The 22,582-nt window shown below is 36.7% G+C and overlaps 1 protein-coding gene across 1 annotated transcript; it reads left to right on the plus strand.

Moving 5' to 3' along the window:
* Nucleotides 1–35: 35 nt before the first annotated feature.
* On the plus strand, nucleotides 36–20,663 carry LOC114060321 (UPF0061 protein PFLU_0444-like). Its single transcript, XM_027889737.1, has 19 exons — nucleotides 36–213; nucleotides 1,401–1,519; nucleotides 1,789–1,917; nucleotides 2,631–2,695; nucleotides 2,800–2,850; nucleotides 2,950–3,048; nucleotides 6,641–6,708; nucleotides 7,387–7,474; nucleotides 8,611–8,680; nucleotides 9,314–9,386; nucleotides 9,897–9,980; nucleotides 11,959–12,088; nucleotides 12,620–12,664; nucleotides 12,752–12,833; nucleotides 12,924–13,016; nucleotides 15,774–15,853; nucleotides 16,657–16,700; nucleotides 19,121–19,200; nucleotides 19,504–20,663. The coding sequence occupies exons 1-19, from the start codon at nucleotides 36–38 to the stop codon at nucleotides 19,624–19,626; spliced, it is 1,701 nt and encodes a 566-aa protein (XP_027745538.1). The 3' UTR covers nucleotides 19,627–20,663.
* The last annotated feature ends 1,919 nt before the right edge of the window (nucleotides 20,664–22,582 follow it).

The raw sequence follows: 22,582 nt of genomic DNA on the forward strand, positions 1-22,582 counted from the left end.
CAGTGTTTTGGGGGACTCGCTGAAGGTTTGGGGACATGTGGTGGCCCCTGGGGCTGGCCGCATGCCTGGCGTGGGGCAGCGTGGCCGCGCTGTGCGGCTCCCGCGGGCTCTGCCCGGCCCCGAACGCCTCCCGCCCCGAGCCGGGGCAGTGCCCGCGGCGCCGGGGGGCGGTGGAGCTCTGTGCCTGGGCCCTGTCCTCCGACAGCCTCCTAGGTACGGGCCGGCCGCCGACAGCCTCCTGGGCACGGCCTGTCCTCCCACAGCCGCCTGGGTACGGCCTGCCCTGCCCTGAGGCTCTTGCTTGATGGGTTACGGCAGCTACTAAAGCAGAAACTAAGTGAAGACCTGATATATACACAGATACTACTCTTAAAATTAAAATTGAAAGGTTTCTTTGGTTGGTTGGGTTTTTTTCCCAGTTAATGCAAAATTGATAACCTGACACCTGACTGGCAGTACACAAAGCGTTGTAGCTCCCAGGCACACGTAATTGCCTGAAATCGTTATGGTAATTTATATTATAACGTTACAGAACTCATTTCATCAGGTTACACAATTCCTTGTGAGCATTAACAAAACAGTGATAAGTCTTGTGTAAGTTGGCTATAACAGGATTTACAGTAGAGGTGTTGAGAAACATTGCTAACAGTAAGGGTCCAGAGATGCTAACTCAAAATTTTTACAAAACAATGTCTATAAAGTATTAGGATTATATAATTAATGCAGAATTGTAAGATTTTTGCAAGCAAAAATCCATAAAGATGGTAAGCCACACAGTATTAGTTAAGTGTTTTAAAACAATATTTGTCCTCTGTTACCATGGATCGGGGCACAAAACATGTCCAAAGGAAGAATGAAGCACATCTTCCAAGTACATATGTTCTGCTACAATGAGAACTACATCTTCAGAGCCTTTCATTCACTGTTTACATTGCTCAGAAAAGACTTCATCGGGTTTCTTAGGTTACGTGGTGATGACTGCTGCATATGGACTATACAAAGCAGTTACTGGTGCAGTTAAATCTGGTGCACTACACTGGGCAGCACTAAACTATATTTGTGGGAAAAGCTAAACTCTGTCTCATGTAAATAAATATCTTTTAGGGTTGTATATAATGCAGTGCAATATGAAACTGCTTAGATATGGTTTAGATCTTAAAAATAGCATGCCTTGCTAGATTCTTTGAACTGCAGAATTCAGTCCTTCTTTTCAAAAATTTCAAACAGAATAAAAACCTAAATTTATTTGGGCTTGCTTTTCATGCAGGCTTAATGTAGATTGTGGCAAATACTTCAGTTTTAGTTGTTTCTGAAGTATTTTGATTTGATTTAGGATGAAAGGTATTAGAAACATATGATTAATTTTTTTAAAAGACTTTTTCTCTCTTTCATGTTTACAGATCCTTTTCCAGTTGATGTAATCCAGGAAAATTATGTCCGTAATGTGAGAAACTGCATTTTTTCAATTGTCTATCCTACACCTTTTAAATCTAGAGTTCGTCTTGTAGCTGTTTCAAAGGTTGGCTGTTGTTTTTTGTTCCTCTCTAATTAGTAGAGATTCTTAATACATGTACTAAAGTATATTTTAAAGTATATTTTAATATTCATATGCTATTTATTGTAAAGCATCTCATCACTATATACTTTAAACATATTTAAAACATAGTTAAACATATATAAAACATGTTGTGAACTGTCTTTTAGTAACAAAATCTGTAGAGAAAACATATTCATTACCACTGAAGATTCAATCATGTTCAAGTACCATCTGTACTCTTTTTTCTTCAGGATGTTCTTGAAAATATTTTGGATCTTGATATATCTGTCAAAGGAACATCTGATTTTCTTGAGTTCGTCAGTGGTGGGAAAGTGATACTTGGATCTGTTCCACTGGCTCATAGATATGGGGGTCACCAGGTAACTGTGGCATTCACTTCTTCCAAGTTGAATTATGTAGAATTTTCATGTGAGTTATACCTTGATAATACCTGTAAGTACATGAACACTTATTAACATTTTGATTGCAGATTTGATTTTCATAAGGGGCTGCAGGTGTAAGAAAACTATAATATTCTTTCCCAGTACCATGTTTACTTCCTCTGCTTCTGTTTATGCCTGAAGCAAATTATCTTTTTAACTTCCATTAGCTGCCGACTCTGCTTAGCACCCCTGCAGCCTGGCCAGCTCTGATTTGTGGCAGATATTATCAGCTCAGAGGAGTGAAGAAGGGCAGAGCCTCGCTGCAATACCATGATTACTAAGAGTTAAGTTTTATTGCAAGTGGTATGATTATTAATGGAGAAGAATGGTAGAATTTGGTTTGTAATTTCCAGTGGAAAAAACCAAAACAAGCTGTGTGAGTTTAAAGGCTCGTTATACAAAAGAGGCAGGTCTGTAGCTGTACATCATAGCTGGAAGGTTACTGCTATTATTCTTTTTCTTTGGTTTTCCAATTAATTATTGGTGTGAGCGTGGAAATACAGCTTTAGGGATCAACCTCTTAATGACTGTGTGAGACAGTGTGTCATTATATTGTGTAGAACACAGAGAACCTACATGTAATTTGTATCATTTCAAGTATAACTGCTGTAAATGGTAGAAGAAAATAACTTGATTTTCTTTTTTGTCAGTTTGGTACCTGGGCAGGTCAGCTGGGGGATGGAAGAGCCCACTTGGTCGGAGTATATACAAACAGGTGTGACATTTTTTTAAATGACTTGATTCAACTCTGTGTTCAGTTTAGTTGATTGATAGATAGCCTGAGGTGTTCTGTTAAAAATGCTAATGGTATTTTTGCAGGCAGAGGTGGGAACTGCAGTTGAAAGGGTCAGGAAAGACCCCATACTCCAGGTAAGTTGCAGTTATTCTGTGAACACCAAAACTGAGTGCTTTCTTTTTGAAATTTGCTTTGATTTTATGATCTATTCCTTATTTCTCTGTTCTTCATAGGAATGGAGATGGAAGAGCTGTGCTTCGCTCTTCTGTTAGAGAGTTTTTATGTAGTGAGGCCATGCACTATCTTGGAATTCCTACAAGCAGAGCTGCTAGGTATTTTTCTTTTCTTTTTCACAGTATCTTTTTGGATAAAACTTTCCTATAATAATAAGCTCCAGCAATTAATCACATCACTTTTGTCTTTGCTATGCTTTAAAATACTACTTAATTTGAAAACAATATTGTGTGCTGTCTGTGTCTAGCGGTAAACAGCTGTTGTTTACTGGTAGGACTGTCTTCACAGAATTACCTTAGTTTAAAATGTGGCTCCTCTTGTAAAGAAAGTAAAAAGTGGAAGTTAGATTGAGTGATTATATCGGACACTAACTTGCCTCTCCATGGTTTATGATATTTCAGTCGAGTTTCTTCTCTTTAAAATACAAAGAAAATGTTCTCTCACCACCAACTTGCAAAACCAGCAGGGCTGGATTCCTGCCCTGTAAGCAGTAATAATACCTCTAGTGTATGTGGATAATCAGTGAGTCTATTAATACATTGTACATGGTTAATAAATGAGTCTTTTATTACACTAAAGTTAAACATTTGAATGAATTTTCCTAGAATCCAGCCAACTAGGAAAATGTTGAAAGTGGCTATTTTTGTACTGTTATGGTCAGTCAGTTGCGCTTTTTAATATTGGTTGGAAAAATTGTCCGTCATATGAACAGATGTTAATATTGGAGGTAGTACTGAATGTAGGCAATTGCTCTCGATTCTTTATTTATGCAAACACCCCTTGAGCAAAGGAGGAGATTTTGTAAAAAAAAAATTCCAAAACTAATTCTCTTTGAATCAAAGGAGACTTAATACATCACTCATTTGGATGATTTTCTCAGAATCAAGTAACTGATTATTTTCAGATTATCATGTTTAAAATGTCAAGTTGATTTTGTGTTCTGAGTAGTCTCAGGTCTGTACTCCAACGTTTAAAGCTTCAAAGAAAGTAAATGTTCTGCAGAAAAGGCCTGTATTCAGCTGCCACATGTCCAGGTATCTGTATTTGCAAAGCATCTCCAAATGTCTCTAGCATTAGTTCTGTCGCATTTGCTCTGTTGAAGTGCAGTGCTTGTAAATGACATTTCTGGTGGTTTGTTCACTGACTTCATCCTGAGACCGTTTGCTGTTGGCTGTTAATGCAGAACCTCAAATCTGTCTGAATATCAGCAGGAAAGCATCAGGCAGGTTATAGCCTCTCTTTGCTGTCGTCTCAACAAACTGTTCAGCGCCAAACTAGTACGAAAGTACTCTTTAACTGCGCACGATTTCTACCGAGCACACAGTGTGCTTTAGTTCTCTGCTGGCAGATTGGTTAAATGCCTGGCTCTCTCAACTGCTGTACAAGATCCCCAGACTGTTTGCAAGACCTAATTTGGAAAAACCCCAGCTGACATCCATGTTCTTCCCAATGGGGAGCTGTTGTACTGAGGCTGGTGGGATGCACTTACAGAGGTCTTGTCACATCTTGGCAGAAGTGGGAGGAAAAGCCTTATAGCTTATCCCAGAACACCCAGCAGGTCGGTTTGCTCTATTAATGTTAAGTACTGCATTCCCAATGGGGTGCTACAGTTTATGACTGTACTGCCAGACAAAGAACACTTCATACAGTACCATTTCAGTCACATACTGGGACTACCAGTGAGCAGTGTCACGCATTAGGTCAAAAAAGTGAGTTAATATGCATAGTTTTCAGGGTGGCCTTTACTTGCATAGGGCTTGATGTTCATGCAAAAAATCAGGCAGAGCACGTTGGAATGTAAAGTCCAGCCCTTAAGTGAGAGCCGGGTAGGGAGGGATATAATCCATCTATCCTTCTGTGAGTGCTGTTCCAAGCTTCTTTGGTTAAGAGCAATTTCAGTGCTCCATTTCCTATGGTTGAGTATACATCTGGTCTGCTGCTGCCTTCTCTCCAGTAATGGTACTTACCATTTGAAAACTACTTTTATAGTGGGAATGTATCTTTATGTGGCCCCTGAGCTGCCTGGCCAGCCGTTAAGTGTTGCATGTCCATTAACTCATGTTGGTAACTAAATGTTGATACCCCTATGGATTTTTCGTCAGCAATAAAAAAAATGCTGGTATTCTACAGGAATTTTGCAGAGAACCTGCTACGAGTTATAGAGTCAAAAGAAACAACCCTTCCAGCAGAGGTCTGTTCAAATTAGGAAAATTTAGTAGCATTATTATTAGCATTATTATTCTGACTCCTGTCCCCTGGTGCTCTGACACACACAATATTTTGTTAGCATCTGAGGTTCCTTCCCTGTATTTGAATTTTTTTGTTTTCTTTTAAAGAATAAAGATTTTCTTCTTCCGACATACCAATTGGTTCCAGATAGGTAACAAAAAAAAAAAAAAAAAGTCCTAATGCTACTTGTATCAATACAGCACCAGTAATGGGAGCAGATTGATTTCTAGAGACATTTTCCCACCTTCTGGAACAATTCACTGCCTGTTCTTTGCAGTTAACAGAACATTCAGTTTGAATATCTAATAGATATCTTCAAAAATACTGACTGTAATAACAATAATTTAGTTTCAAAGCCACAGTTGCTGTTGCAAGCAACTGCACTGTGTAAGAATTCAGAAAATTTCTTTTCATTATTTTTTTGGTACATATTTATCTATGCATACCCTGCATTTTTGGTCCAACTAAATTCTTTCTAAAATTTTATGCTTAAGTATGTAAACCCTGAATCTCGTATACTCTCAAAATTTAACTCTTGGAAGTTATTTGAACACTGTGCCTGTCTTCAGTCATATTAATGAATGGAATATTAGGTTTGCTTCTTGATCTTTGCTGTGTAACTCCAAAAAGAGTTTGGTTCTGTCTTCTGTGCTGTCTTCAACTCCCTAATAAGTAGCAGATACGAGTGGCTGCAGTAAATATCAAGGAGGATTGTTTTTTTCCTGATTTAACAGAAAATACAGTGAAATTACATATTTTATTTCAAAAAATGTAAGTTTTGAAATATTTTAGAGCACATTGTTCTAAACACACATCTCAACATTTGGGTAAATATGAAAATGTACAGTATGTGCGGAATTTCAAGGCAAATAAAAGGAAGAGATTGTTTTTAAAAATCCCAGCATTAAGACCAGTGAAGAAGGGATAATTGTAATGCATCATTAGAATTATGTCTTTTTTGTGTCTTGATAGTATTTGAAGAGTTCCTGATTGCTAAGGGTCCTAGATCTGTTCCCAGAGTTTCTGAGACAACAGTATTGGCTCATGTAAAGGGCAACCTCCATCTGATGCATTAATTTGGTTTCTAATTTCTCTGTCAAGATTTCACTGTTGTCCTCAGGGAAATTGTGACTCATTTAATGTTATAATCACACCAATCAGTCACTGAGGTTCCAAGTGAATGCAGTTTGTTTTTTTAGTGCAGCCCCCTTCCCATGAACAGTGTGAATAATGAAAATTGGACAGCATTGTATTAAGTACAAAATAAATGCACCTTGCTAATGAACCCTGATAAACCTTGGCTTACTCTTTGCCTGTGTCATTTTTAAATACAAAGCTATGCCACCAAAAAGATACTTCTTTTTATGAACAAAATGAATTTATATAAAATGTGACTTGATCTTCATTGTAAATTATTTTTGCTGAGATAACTTTTTAATGATCATTTCTTGTTTGTTATAGCTTAGTTGTAAGTGATGATGATGTGTGGAGAGACCAGTTTTACAATGGAAACATTAAGAAAGAAAGAGGTAATGAACATATTTTGACATAATATGTTACAACACTAACTTAATTTTCCATACAAAAATATGTAATAAAAAGTACTAAATAGGTTTAATTTCATTTATTGAGATATAAAACTTGTCCTGGGAAAATCAGCCTGAAACATACCTTGGTTGAAGAGATGTAGCCCTGTGAACAGGTCTTCTATGATTGTGGCAAATGTGTTGCAGGAATATAATGTTTATTTTCCCTTGCCATTACAAAAATGATATAGGAAAATTTTCCATTGTTTTGGTAGCAATACTAGGATGGTGGGAATGCTGCAGTGGCTGTGCAATTGCTACCTTATCTACGCCTGCTCTGATAAAGAGTGGGATGGCGCAATACGGGGAAAATCTGTTCGTTCTTTCTCTGTTCTTACCATCTCTGGAGTAATTCTAGGATTAACGCAACAACAGAAGTTTGCCTATGGTTACTGGTATAGCAAATTAAGCTTTATCATTAAAAAGTATGTGTAATGAAGTAATATTACACATTATACATTCATCTGTTACGCGTTAAGCATACTTACAAAAATACCAGTTTAACTGTGCATATATAAATTCTGTGTGTATAGAAACAACACATGATGGCTTTTACTCTTCAACTCTTTTGTTTTGCTGATAATCTGTTTACATTTAAACACATATGTCTCTGTATTTAAGGTGCAGTAGTGCTACGTCTTGCCAAGTCATGGTTTCGTATAGGATCCTTAGAAATCTTAACTCATTCTGGGGAACTGGACTTACAAAGGTTTGAATTTAATCTTCGTAGTAACTATAATAGTTTCTCAACAATTCAGTGTATATTAGAATGCATGTATACACTTGGAATTTAGACATAAATTATTTAGAAAGTAAGATTACATAATTTAGAATTATGCATAGATAACCTGCTATTTTTATACAAGCATTCAAAAGATACCTCATCGGGGTGAAAAGCCTGGGCCTTACAAAATGGGAAAGGTTTTGTAGCTGAAATAGTTCTGGTAACTAAGCACTAGGGAGGAGTTGTTTGCTTTGGAAAGATTTGTAAAGTGAAAGTATAAGTTCCTACATTTTTTGTAGTTGTCTGTGAAGCTAAATTAACAGAAATATGAAATAAATCATTAGCATAAGTATGTTGTATAAAGTATGCTCTTCATAAACATGCAGAATTAGAGAAGTATACTAGGTAAGAAATCATTGCACAGTTTTAAGCCTCTCAGCATGACACATTTTTAGGTCTACTGTAAATATTTAAAAGGAGCAATAGAAGTTTTTCTGGGGTAATTACAAATGAGGAAGCACTCATAACAGCAGTTGTACATCGTAGTAACTGATAATTCAGTTTAATTTCCACATTACTCTACACAGCTAGTACTCTTTGTTTTATTTCGTTTTTTAATCTCAGCAGATTTTTATTGAAAAACTGAAAGACCGAATTAGGGAACTGTTTTTAAGTTATGCTTTGGGTTTTTTGGGTTAAAGTATTTTTTGGTTAAAGAATTCAGCCATAAAATTTTCTTTTTGAGAATTCTGGTGAAGAATTATTCCTTGTAATTGTATACTTTTTTTTTGGATATGCAAACTCTGTTTTCCTAAAAAAGGGATATTGCTGCATGCCAAACCAGATCCTATTCTGCTTTGGAGGTTTAATATGTGGAAATAATTTTTACTCTGTGTGGCAATCTCCAGCCATGTTTATCACTGGAACTTTAGGGTTAGGTTTTATCTCTAAGCATTTGGAAGAGCTTAATCCCATACTCATTGGAATAAATTGATTAAGTTTTCTAATAACTATTTGTGGCAAGCTGTTGATTAGCAGTTTGCTGTTTGAAAACAAGAATTTTGAATTATGAGTTCTAAAAGCACCAGTTTTGTTTAAAGAATTCTGCCTCTCTATTACAGAAGATTGCTAGACTTTATCATCCAGGAACATTTTCCATCAATAGCTGTGAATGATTCAAATAGATATCTGGTAAGTCATTTTTAAAAATTATTTTTAATTTCCACAAGCGTGTGAGCAAAAATTACACAATGCTCTTCCGAGTTTCAACTTTTAAAAGGTTTTAAATTTTGAAGTAAGCTTCCAGTTTTTATTAGCAAAAGTTTGTTAATTCTATGCAGCAAAAATCTGCTTATTGATTTTTCTTGGTTTCTCAAAATCAAATATGAACACTCTTCACCACTTTTCATTATGGACATGTTTTATTGTGAAGCTTCCATTTTCTGGTTGTTTTTTTTTTCTTCCATTTGCTGTTATATTTTGCTCAGATTTGAGTGAGCAGTGGTCATGAAGTTTTTCTAGTGTAAATGTAGTATATACAGTATATTCTAGTATATACACTAGTGTATATATAGTGTATTTGGTTTTTTTTAATTTTACTTTTTAATTTCTTTTGGGGCATCTGTAAATACTTAATTATAGTCTTTGCTGGATAAGTTCATTATGCACTCACATGATTTAGAATGTGAATGAAAAGTCCTGACAGAGAGAGATATACATTTTTAAAATAGAATGTGTTACATATTTCTAAGGTGATTAAAACGTTTATGTCATTTACTACTTTTGATACAGAGGACTTGAAGTAAAAGATGTATTTGGTTTTAGGAATTTTTCTCTACAGTCGTATCAGAGACTGCAAATCTGATTGCATTGTGGATGTCTGTGGGGTTTGCACATGGTAAGTTGCATTGGCTTTACAGGAGGGGCTTTTTATAGTCATATGCTTAAAAATGGGGTTTATTTTTCACTTTTGTCTTCAGTTCTTCTGCTGTCTTCTGGTGGGAGCACAAATCCCCAGAGCTGTTGCAACAGTCCCATGTACGAAGTCACCGTGTCAATGTCACGCACAGGTTTAGCTGCTGTGAATTTGATCCATCCGCATAAAAACCCGGCCTCTTATAGCGCGTGGGGTGCAGCGCTGCCCACCTTTGCTTCAGGTGTCCATTATTAAAGCTAAGGCAGCGATGCCCGAAGGTGGAGTGGCACCACCCAACGCGGGGAGCGAGGGGTGCATCCAGCGCCTCCTCCTCACCCTGCCTCGAGTGGCTGATTTTCCAGAGCCTCGTTGCTGAAAAGTAGCTGCTCCAGAGTTCTCAGATTCAGTGGATCTGTTTCACAGCAAATTTCCTACAGACTACGGGGTGAGGTGTAATTTTAACTTTTGCTTCTCCTCTTTGTTTAATTGTAGGTGTGTGCAATACAGATAACTTCAGTTTATTGTCCATAACAATAGATTATGGTCCATTTGGATTTATGGACTCCTATGACCCAAGTGAGTGTAGCACCTCTTTTTAAATTTTTTACTTAAATTCTTTTTATTAAATTATTTAGTTTCTATGTGCATGAAAACTCCTAACATTATGAGCAGAAAAATCCTCAGCATATGTATTGTTTGAAGAGCTTTAGGGAAAAAAATTTTATCAGTGGCCAGTTTCATGATGGACTATAAAAGTTGCATTCAGGAAATGTTATTGTTAAACCAATTTTCATGAGAAGATTTCCACTTGAACTTCATCAGTTGAATAGGTGCTGCAACAGAACCTTAAAAAACTAAAAATGTTGTATTGCTGGAAGTAGCCAAAAGCAAAAGTACAATACAGTAATTCTGCATGCATCAAGCTCTAGCTTTATAGTCCCAGCAGCTAATTATATGTTTGAAGAAAACTAATCAAACCTACACAACCTTTCTTTGAAAGTATAAACTTGGTTCTGGGATTGATATATATGGGTCCAGTATGTACATAAATGCATATTATTAGATTATTGTTTAGAGGTTGTATCTGAGTAAGCTTCAGAATCAGCAGTGATTATCTCACTGTGTATTTTCATGAGCTTGCAGCCTCAGATTGAGGAAATCTCATGAGAATAAATGTCATATTGTTTTGAATTGTATTGAATTATTATTATATATTATTATATATTGAATATTCTGTTGTGTGCTGGGTTGACCCCAGATGGCAATTAAGGACCCACAAGCCACTTGTCCAGTCCCCCCGGCTGCAGAATGAGGGAGGGAATTGGAAAAGCAAGGATGAGAAAAAGCTTATGGGTCAAGATAAAGATAGTTGAATAAGCAAAGAGGAAAAAAAATTGGGTAGGGGTGACCAAAATGTTGCAAAGGCAATTACTCACCACCTCCCACCACCAGACTGATGCTGAGTTGGTCCCTGAGCAACAGCTGCCTTGGAAAAACTACCCCCAGTTTTAATTGCTGAGATGATGTTACAGGGTATGAAATATCTGCTCGGTCAGCTGGGGTCAGCTGTCCCAGCTGTGTCCCCTCTGAGCCTCTTGGCCACCCCTACCCTAAATTTCTGGGGTTGTAGAGTAAGAAGGCCTTGATGCTGTGCCAACACTGCTCAGCAACGTGTAAAACACTGGTGTGTTATCAACAATGTTTCTGTCACAAGTCTCAAACACGGTGCTGTACAAGCTGCTGAAAAGGAACCTTACCCTGTCCCAGCCACAGACAGTGCATCCTAGAGCCAGATGAAAGTCTTTAGAGTTAAAATTCAGATTTGAAACATTTACTAGATCTGATAGATGTGTCACAGGTCTCCTCCTTAATGCTCCGTTTATTGTTGATGTCCTCTGAGGACTCAGGCAGTGCTGTGTGCATTGATCAGCTTATCTGCATTTGGTCTGAGTAAGGGGTTCATGCTACATCCACTTAGATAGGCATACATTTTACTTCTGGATACTTATAACTTGCATTGCAGGTATTTGTTATCTCTCAAATAATGGATTTGCATACTGGAACCCATTAGCCCTAATTTTACGTGAATACATAAAGCTTGCTTGTACAACTGAAAAAAAAATCATGCTTAGGTGTCCTATTAAATACATGTTCATTATACATGAGACTTTTACAGAAATACTTATAAATCCTGAATCTAGTTGAACATTTGTTTGCTTAATTTGTGTGATAAATAGTAGTGCTACATGTAGAAAAAACTTTGTTTCTAAGTGTAAAAGATGTTGTTTCTATTGTAAAAACGGTCTTTTTTGGTTTAAACATTGAATTTATTTTGTATATCTTCAAGTAGGAAGATTTCACTTGTGACACATGAGAACTTGTCTGTGAAGGATGTGTTCCTTAGATTTGCAGTTAATTCACTGTAAATAAGTTTCCTTGTGATCTGATTTTAAATATTTAGTAGCTTTAGGTCTTTTATGAGTTCACTCTCAATATTTTAACATTGATTGTTTATTGTAATTGCTCTGTTATGGAAGTGTTTTGTTTGAAACAGATTTTGTTCCAAACACATCTGATGATGAGAAGAGGTATAAAATAGGAAATCAGGCAAATGTGGGGCTGTTTAATCTGAGCAAGCTCTTACAAGCTCTAAAACCTATATTGGATCCCAGGCAAAAGCAGCTGTAAGTAATCTTTGAAATATCTTAATGCTTAAAAGAAGTAGTGAGATTGGAGACCCTCTAATCACCCTATGTATAGGAAAGAAAGTGATTAGCTTTTAAATTTTTTTTTTTTTTTTTAAGTGGAAATTGATTCTGGATTAATTGTTGGCCAGAATAAGTTTGGAGGGAGGGGAGAAAGGTGTTCACTGGTCATAAATAATAGCAAAATAGGACCACAAAGAGGTACTAGATCTTGTGTGATTCATTCTCCTTTCACCGAGGTAGGACCTTTGCCTCTAGTTTCCTGTTTTAAGTTTGTCTAGCTCTTTCTTTAAGATGCTTACTTCTGAAGACCCTGCATCCTTCTGAAGTAACGAGGTAGGATTTTAAGAGCCTGTTGTAAAGATTCTTATATGAAGAATGGATCCCAGATGATTCAGAATGTCAGTGTTTCTGAGATATCAGTCAGGAGAAGTTTTCTTTGCTTAGTAGGACTTTACTCACAGTAACATTTTAGTTCCATAGAACTTGACATTTCTTTTGTTTTTGCAGAGCTTCCCAGATTTTGGAGGGATATGGTGAGCACTATTACAGCCGGTATGCAGTTTCAGAACTCAAACCTTCTAGTCACAGTACTATAAATTATAACATGTAACAATTTACTAACATTATTATTATTTTCAGTTTCACAGAACTATTCAAAGCAAAATTGGGTCTTCTTGGGGAGAATGAGAATGATAACTATTTGATTTCTTTCCTCTTAAAAGTGAGTTTACTTTGCTAATTTTGTTGGCAAATATCTGAACCGATACCCCATACTTGAAAAGCACTGATAGAATGATCTTTATTTCACTAGATTATGGAAGATACAAAGGCTGATTTTACAATGACATTTCAAGAACTGAGTGAAATTACTGAAGACCAGTTAAGGGAGCTCCATATTCCAGAGGTATTAATACAAGCACCTAATTTTAAGAATACTTAATATAGAATGAGTAAATCAAGTTGAACATAACCCTGATATACTAGAAGATGTCTTGAGCCTGCTTTATCTGGGAAATACGTCATTATAGCATTATTAAGGGAGAGTAAGGCTAATACATCTGTGCCATGCTACTACCCCTTGTTAAGCCTGTGTCTGGTAATGAAGGATATGTTAATAAAAAGTGCTAATGGAAGGTGCATTAATGAAGAGTGCTGAAGTCAGATTTTCAGCCTCTGCTACAGGTCCAAGATGAGTAGTCATAAATCCTTATACACAGGTGGGAATGTGTTTTCTCCCTATTTAAGGTGGGTCTGCTATGAAGACCTTTCCTCCCCTTCCCCTCCCTTTTTTTATTGTCTTGCTTAAGAATACCTTTTATCCAACAAGTGAAGTTGGACAGGCCTCATAACGAAAATTTCAACCTCAGGTCAACTGATTCATTCCTAACATGGGTTTACCAGGTGGCCTAAACCTCTGCTCTCAGGCCCATCAGCTTGTCACAGTGTGTAATGAGAAGTGAGATCCCATCTTGTCATAAACTCTTGCTAGAGCCCTTTGCCCAGAGCGGCCTCTGCCCTTTCTTGAGCACAAGATTGGTTTTAAATTTAACTTAAAGCATAAGAACACATTTTGCTATGGTTTTCTGCTCAGCCTGCTATGCCACCCTGTGTTGCTGCTAGCTCAGCCTAAACATACTCTTCAGGACCAAGTACAACCATAAAAGAGATGAGAATATTTAAAAGAGATCAAATTTTTACTTGGATTTAGTGCAGTCTTTAGAAGTGGAAATGTAGCTGAAATGTTTGAACTGGAGTGAGATGCTAGGTGAGTAGTAACTGGGTAAAAATGCAGAGGGGAAATTCTGAAAAGCTTGTATTTACCTAATCTGGAAAGAAAAATAGGAAGTCTTTTTGCATTCTTTAATACAGTGCCTTTTCCATGTGATGAATATTGTTTGCTTTGCCTGGGAAACTTCATTGCCTTCCCTGAACATCTGACTTACTTCTGTTTGTCTTTGAAACTATTTTAAAATGAGACCAAGTGGACTTATTACGTTGTTTTAGGGAGAAGCAGAATGACTGTATGTAAAGCATAGAATGAAAATGAGGAGTTACTGTTTCTCCTTCTAGTTGTGTCTGAGATAATTAAGTGGTTTTCCTTATTATCTTCTGCTAAGAGGTCTGTCCTGACCTTTTCTATGAGCTTGAAGCCATTAAGAGTTAAAAAGTTGAGATATTCCAGAAGTAAGCAATAAAAAAAAAAAAAAAGCTGTAGCTTTGGAGTTAATATTTTGCACAGGGTGCAATAAAAGGATGGGGTGTGTTTGTAAGAGAAGGTATTTTTGTCGTAGAATACAAGGGATTTTTCCATTTCTTAGTGGCCTACATGTGATAGGAGGAATGAAACCCACCCTCATACAGTATGAAGTCACTCCTGAATTACTGCAGTAGTGGGATTTATGGCAACTCCATCTCCCCATCTTTGAGGGTGCTGGCTAAGGAACCAGCAGTCGTGGTGTAGCTGTGACCCTGCTTTTACACCAAGGGTCATTTCCAGCCTTCATTTGGTAGCAACCTGATCTCTTTTATTTTCACACAATAAAATGATTTAAGCCACAAGTGCTGAGTCCCAAAACTGATGTGGAGAAGCAGGTGCAATTTTATGCTGTTAAAAAGTTTTAGTTGTTTTAAAGAATTTTAAGTTTAAAATAATTTCACCTGCTGTTAATTTACACACTAATACTTTATCAGTAGCAAAGTTCTCATATTGATTTTTAGATCACTTCTGATTTTTTCAGCTGCACATCAAAATTAACCTAAAAATGCCAGAAGCCTTTGGGAGCACCGAAGCAGTCCTCACATTTAATATTGACTGGAAACATTCTGACATTTTAGTCACTTCTGTGCCCATTTTTATGATCAAATATGGTTTTCATTATTACTCCTATCCCTTTAAAAAAAAAAAAGAACCCCAGATGGGATCAAAACTTTTTCTTCTTGCTTTAAATTTCCCTTTTCTTTCCTTATATATCTGTTGCTTACCTCCTTTTATCTATGTTCATTTCTTTCTAATCTGTTCTTTCTCTGAAGTTCATTTTTTATCTGTGAGCTTTGGCTTCTTTTAGCTGAGCAATATGAAGCAGCTGTTAGCTCTCAGTCAACCAGGGAAGCCTGGTTTGTGGTTGTTGTCCAGCACTGGAGGCAGTAACCCCAAGCTCTGATTTCTTGCTGTTTGCCTTTTCCAAGTTCTGTCTCCTCTCACACTAACTCTATTCTTTTACTCAGTATTCTATTTTAATACAGAGGAAAAGTTGCTAGTAGAATTTTGAGGAAGAAAATTCTTGAAGGGTCATCATATATTTCTCTCTTAAATCCTTTTAATATTCATTATCCTGGTTTCAGCTAGGATTTTCTTCCTAGTAGCTGGTACAGTGCTATGTTTTAGATTTAGATTGAGAATAATGTTGATAACATACTATTATTATATTATTATTATTAAATTATTTCAATTATTACACTCTTATTATCTCAACCCATGAGTTTTCTTCCTTTAAACGTTCTGATTCTCTACCCCATCCTACCGAGAGGAAGAGTGAGTAAGTGTTTATAGGGCTTAGTTGCCAGCTGGGGTTAAACCACAGTATTCTTTTGCTTACTTTTGTTTTTGCTTAACAGAAAGAAAATTCTTACTACCTGCCACTAACTGTTTCTTTCTCTTTAGGAGTTTTGGGCTCTCCAGGATCTGGGTAAACACAAATTATTTTCTGAATGGGTTACTATGTACCTCTTGAGATTAAAGCAGTAAGTCTGATGCTTTTTCAAATGTGTATTTGCCAGAATCAAATTTAATCTGCACTTGTTTTTCATAATCTTCAGCGGATCTACTAAAGTGGCCCAAACACAGTTTCATATGCCTTTTTTGGTTCTAGATTGTGCTGGATTTGATAATAATTACTATTGTAGTTCTGTTTTGACACACAGCTAAATAAAAATTATATGGGAGGAGTGGTCTGTATTTTTATCAGATTTCTTTGGTTAACAATTTCTGTTAAAATACCAGTCTTACAGATTCAGTCCAAGAATCACAAACGGGCTTTGCAAATACATGGGAATGAACAGTGTTTAATTTTTGGTAACATGTATATATATATTTACTCTGCAATAACATTGCTTTATGATAACAGTGGATAGAAGTTGAACAGTCATGAATACGCAGACTGTGTGTGGAAAATGCTGATGTTGCATAGATAGGAACGTTAATTCTTTTGTCTTAATAAAGAATGTAATGTGTTTTTCTTAGTCCTAAATGGTATGCATGGATAGTAGTGAAAAGACACATATTTCAGGTACTTGGAAATTTTATTCAATAAATACAATTCTTAGGAAAAATTAATGCAGCATACAAAACCTACAAGAAGGTTTGCAGTCTTTTCCAAGTCTAATCATTCTTAGAGATTCACACCTGCTTCCGCTGAACACAAAAGCAGAACACTTAATGATTTTAATGAAATCAGATAAGATATTTCTAAAAATAAATCAGCATAATCATCATTAGCTAAAAGCACTTTCTGTTTTTCTTCTTTTGGTTTGTTTTCCATGTATAGTAACAAGGGTGATTCAGACACCAAAAGAAGAACAAGAATGACAAGTAAGTAAGGTAATCCAAAGGAATTGGATAATTGGAAATGGCAAATACCTCTTTACAAAGGTTTCTTTGGTGTTAGTTATTTTTCCTTTTGAAAGGAACTAAAATGTACTGTTCTTCTGAGTGGGAGAAACTCTCATTACACTGCTGCAAGTCTCGTAACCCTGTACATTCATTGTGACTGTCTCTGGTTTCATCCACTGTTGTGATTAGACTCTAACCGTGTGTGTATGGCTAGACCTGTGAATACGTATGTACTTTTTACATAAGTCAAATGACCAAGAAATTCCTTGGCTACAGTGAGGCTTGCTTCCTCCTTAGATATCCTGCCTTTCCCCTCCTTAAAAAAAAAAACAACCTTCAATTTCATTGTCTGTGTTTATGAAGAAATTGGTCTGACACAAATCCCTTCCATTATGAATACAGTCAGAGTCAGATCAGTGGATTGTGTGGGAATGCTATGGCTGCTGCCCAAGTTGTAACTCTTCAACATAAGGTAAGGTACTTCCTGAAAGGGCCCCTAGGATTTGATTTCCTTGTGAGAGATGCCCTTCCTCTTGTGCTGTATCAGCTTTTCCTGAGTGCAAGTAACATCTCCTTGATCTGCACGTCCTTCCTTCAGCAATCTGGGAATGTCTTGGTTTGCAATGCTCAGAACTTTTTCATTGCTCTTGTCCAGTGATGAGCCCTCAGTGACAGGAAAGGTTCTGATAGGCAACCTGTGCTGGCTCAATGGACCAGGATTTGTCTTATGCTTAAATATGCTCAGATCCTTTCAACATGTTATACAGAATTCAGGTTTCTGATAGCCACCCACTTTTTTTAATTCACCCTGAGAAAAAACTCCTTGTGAAAGGACTATCTAGTCAGTCATAGAAGGCAAAGGAAGGTGCTTTGATTCTCCAAGTTATTCTAAACACAGAATGGCAAAAATACTGCAGGTAAGCATCACAGCAGAAACAGTGGATATGAAATTCCAAGAATGTTTTTGGGTTTCTTTGTTTGTTTGTTTTCTTTTGCATTTTTACATCCATGCATTTAAATAGATCACTTAGATGCCCCTGTGGTCTCTTTAAAATTGTTTGGGTTTTCTTTTGGTTGGTTTGTTTAAGCATTTACTTGAAACAGCTGTCCCTCGTCATTACAACTTACAGCAGAAATCTGGCTCAACACAGTCAACTCTGCATTTTTACCCAGCCTTTCATGTTAAAGACAAAACTGTTGTGGGTCTTCAGAATTTTATATGGGTTGGGAAGTCACACCTTAATTGTATATTGCTGTCTTTGACTGACCCTGAATATATTGCCATTAGCACCTCCTTATTCATCATCTTTCCCTAATTGTTAGTATGTGTCATAAGATACTTCATTTCTCAAAGTACATTGCCTTGAATCATTTGAAGTTGACCAATTATTTTTATTTTTTCCTCCCTTTATTTACTTTTCAGTTCTTAGTAGCACTTTATCTTATACTGCCTAAATTTAGCTCCTTAAGAGTTGATCAAAAAGTTTTGACAATCCAAGTCCATAATTGTATTTCTTTACAAAAGAAGCATGTAAAAAAAATGTAGACTAGATCATGCTTTTAAGGCCACAAAATTTCTTTCCCTTTGTCCTTTTCTTATCTTGCTTGTCTTACTCTTTAATAATTATCTTGTCACTTGTGTTAATTACAGATATTTTTAACTCCCCTGTGAAACTTGTCAATTTGCAATTGTTAAGAATATATTTCTGTGACAAATATTCTCCTGCTAATATGACTCATGGTTTTAATGTAAATTATAATTTTTGTATGAGTCATATGTTAACTTTTTCACCTTTTAAATATTTTTTTTAAGTAGTTAATACACTTTACTATTGAAAACCTGTTTACTGAACTAAATCAAATACTTGGCCAGAACAATTAAGAGGGAGAAAAAGGAAAGTTGAAACAGTAGGTTATAAAAACTACAGTTGAAATGCAACATTAAAGGCCTTTATGGCTAAACTTCTGTTATATGATATAGGAGTATCTAAGTACATATACTTTAGCTGATATCTTAAAAATTAATAATCCCTAGGAAGGTATTGACAACACTGAAATACGCTTTCCAGCAATGTAGCAGGAACCCAGGCCATGGTAAAACTCATCACACCTGAAGAGTCTGCTATGTTCCTAAGGGGAAATTCGTTATGTATCAATGTCATGTTCCTTACCATTCTAATTTTTGTTTGACACTTTGGCTCATTGTGCAAGTTTAAAAAATTCCTTTTAGCAACTAATAAAAATAAATAGATTGATTAATTCCTTTTCCTTTTTATGCTTTTTTTCTTGATCTGCAAATTAAACCTTCTTGAAGATTTCAATGACACGTTTCAATGATCGTATTTTCCTTTTGTTTAATATGTCTAACTAAATTTAACATGATTTACTCTTGGTTTCAGCTGTTAATCCTAGATACATACTTAGGAATTGGATGGCAGAATCAGCAGTGCAAAAAGCTAATTTGAATGATTTCTCTGAGGTAAAATTATTCCTTTTTTTCTTGACATATTTAATAATAATTGGCATAATAGCTAATTACATTTACTCTTTGAACTGTACTACACTTTGACCAACATTGTACTAACACCAATTACTATTTTAAATATTAACAAAATTATTAATAGCATTAATTATAAATAACAGTGACTATATTAATAGTAGTACTAATAATAGTAAGCAGTTCACGTGATAGTTTCTGGAACCAGGAGGGTGGTGGGAGAAACTTTTCTTGTTTGCAGGAAAACATTTTGTATAAAAACTTACCCATTTTTATTGCTTCCAGGTCCGTTTCCTCGAACAGGTTTTACAACATCCCTTCCAGAAACAGGAGGCTGCAGAGCAAGCAGGCTACTCCCTGCGCCCCCCAGCTTGGGCCAAGGATCTGAAAGTAAGCTGTTCATCCTGAGAGAAGTTTGAACAAGCAGGAAAAACGATCCAGGTCGAAGCTCAGGCCTTCACATAGGATTAATGGACCGCTCTTCTCCCTTATATTTTGTGGACTGGAATCTGCTACTTTACTAGGCAAGACAAGGTCTTTACCAACTTTTTGAAGTGTAAGATTAAAGAAATGGATCACTATGTGTGGTTGCATCAGCCAATTTGCATTCTTCTGTTCATTACTCTGAGTAACAATATTTAAGTTCTGCCAAACTGTCACACTTTACCTCTCATAATTCATAGCTGATCAGGTGCGTCTCAGTATCTTTTACTGACTGATCAGTTTAAAATCCATCTAAGCTAGTTTTAATAATGTGATATTTTGATTAATTTTCTTCTTGCTGTTACACACTGGTCAAATATCATTGCATTCTACGTTTTCTCAAGTCTTTTGCAGAGCTGGTACAGGGGATCATCTTACACCTTGATATTTTTTCTCTTTCTGATCTTGTTTTGTCCCATTAAATTGACAATAGATGCTTAAAGGAAATTCAGTTACATAGTGAGCAAAGGTGTCTGTCTTGGGAGTGACTTTTCCCAGAATAAATTTTGGTGTCTTTGCTGGTGTCAGGTGCATATCAAGCCTGGACCACTGCTCTTTGAAAGTGTATCTTTTGATAGTAGTAGAAAGATTGTTGGTGCATGCATAAAAAGCCTCAGGAAGATTTCACCAATTGGACCTGGAAAAGAATTGTCTTGGAAATATCTCACTATGTATGTAGTCAGGTAAATATACCTTTTGTATTCAGCCACCTTTTGTAAGGGACTTATAAAAATCATGCAGGGAAAATATTTAAAGGTCTTTGAGCCCTGGATCTTGCTATTTATCCTTGTTTGATACTCTAGTTCCACAAAATTTTGTGTATAATTAAGGCAAAATTAATACATCAGCAGTCATGGCTAACATTATGCTAGAAAATTTGCAGAAAATAATCACTTAGTTGGGGGCTTTGTTACTTCTTGATGTTACCTTGTCTATTCCCAAATCCAAAATGGATTGGTTTAGGATCTCCAAATTTTGTGAGTGCCACTTGATTGAAATAGAGGCTATTAGTGGTATAATTAAAATTTCACAAATCTATTTCTAGAAATATAATTAGTGTGGAAAAAATATATTATTAGAAATCTTTTAGGGACTAAAAAAATATTTGAATGCCTTTACTTTTTAGCTATAATCAACACAATTATTCAGGATGGTTTCCCCTCAGGTATACAGCTGTTCAAATGTAAATGCAGTTGTTCAAATGTAAGTAGTATAATGGGAGGCACAGTACAGATACTTAAATACAGTTTTCTGAAATTCCAGTCTGACGCTGAAGCAACTTACCCACGTTCAGCCTGGGTAGCATTCCTTGTGCAGGTAGAAAGTGCTCTCCTTTGATCACAGGGCTTAGTGTTTGAGCTGGCACTACCTCCAGAGCAGAGGTGTGGGCTGCTGGGGGTCTGTCGAAGCCCTTTAGCACTGGGCTGTGTTCCAGCCCCCTGAAACCCTGGCACTGATGCATCTTCTCGACAATTCCAAAATGGTGTCGTGAGGAAAGGTGTGAACGTCAATTACCACCTAAGGGGGAGCCGGTTGCACTCAAGTAAGTGATGATTTGGAGAATGTATTTGTGTCTGCAGGGGAAATGCAGCAGCACTGCAGCTTGAGCCCTGGATCCCAATTAGGTGAAAGGGGAGATCTCCAATTCCTGTTTTACCAAACGTCTGGGAAGTTTCTGTTTTGTGGGGGCCAAACATGGCTGCCCGTACATCTTTAACTTAACAGATAACTGCATAAATACAAAGCATTTTTATACTGCATTTTTCTTCAAAGTGTTTTATAAATGTAATCTTATTAGGGGCAAGTGGGCCTCTGCATCACCCATAGTTACAGGTAAAGAAAGCCTCCAGCATCTCAAGGTAAAACCAGAACAGCCCAAATGGGAGCTGTTTTCCAAGCAGTGGCACGTACTGCTCCCTGTGAGGCTTCTCAGGTTCTTAAAAAGATACCTGAGAGAATGAACCAAGCCCTGAAACTTGGTTTCACGTATTCCTGTGGCTGCAGAGAGTCGGTCAGCTCTCTCTCTTCTCCAGGAGTTCATTCATGGACTCAGTTATGTCTTCTTTCCAGGATTTATATGAAGGCAAATCTCCATTTTCTTTCCCTAGTTTTACCATGAGTTTACATAATCTGATTTTAGTAACTATTCTGATTTCATAATAGTCAGTACTGACTGTTAAAGGTGATCACACTGCCTTAAAATGTTCCCCAAGACCATGAGAATTCCTAAGTCTTAATGATACCCAATCTGTTCTGTGTGTTTCCCTCAAACAGAATATGCATTTTTCCCAGTTACTGTGAGACTGTCAAGGATAACTGCTAAATAACAATTCTGTAGTTTTGTCACTATGCATTTAAGTTTCTACTTTTCCACTCTCAAAGTGCCTGGCATGAAAAACACGAAGCATATGGTTATCCCAATACTGGTAGAAATAGAGAAGTGACCGCACATTGTGCTCAGCATTTGGTACCATGTCGCTTTCCACTCCCAGGTTTTAATCATTATGGTTTATTATGATAATGTAAACATTGATACTGTGTTCCATGGTGTATTCCCTGAAATCCTTGGCTGCCACCTGTCTTTCTGGAGCTGCTTTCCCCTCATGTTACATGAACAGAGCAGTGATGCAAGAACAGATGGGGAATAACAATATTGGGGCTGGTAATCCAACAGGTGTGCTCAGCTCATGCTCTTATCCTCTTTCTGTATTGGAGGACAATTCTGAAGGGACAGCAGTGCTGATCCCCCACATACGGACTTTTTCCACATAACTCTAACCTTTCTAATTCTAAGGACTGATGGAAAAGTGATGTCTTAAAGGAGGCCCTTTTCCCGATTAGTGATGTAAGCGCCCAGAGGAGATGGCAGCTGCTGAGACTG

This window comes from Empidonax traillii, unplaced genomic scaffold, assembly GCF_003031625.1.
Source record: "Empidonax traillii isolate 1590-97213 ecotype Southwest subspecies unplaced genomic scaffold, ASM303162v1 scaffold271:size677799, whole genome shotgun sequence".
Classification (NCBI taxonomy): Eukaryota; Metazoa; Chordata; class Aves; order Passeriformes; family Tyrannidae; genus Empidonax; species Empidonax traillii.

Excerpts from the sequence above, each read along its gene's own strand:
- LOC114060321 (XM_027889737.1), top strand. The coding sequence starts at position 36 with ATGTGGTGGCCCCTGGGGCTGGCCGCATGCCTGGCGTGGGGCAGCGTG. Across the intron at positions 12,089-12,619 it reads GATCCCAGGCAAAAGCAGCT|AGCTTCCCAGATTTTGGAGG; the intron begins GTAAGTAATCTT and ends TTGTTTTTGCAG. Across the intron at positions 19,201-19,503 it reads ATTTGAATGATTTCTCTGAG|GTCCGTTTCCTCGAACAGGT; the intron begins GTAAAATTATTC and ends TATTGCTTCCAG.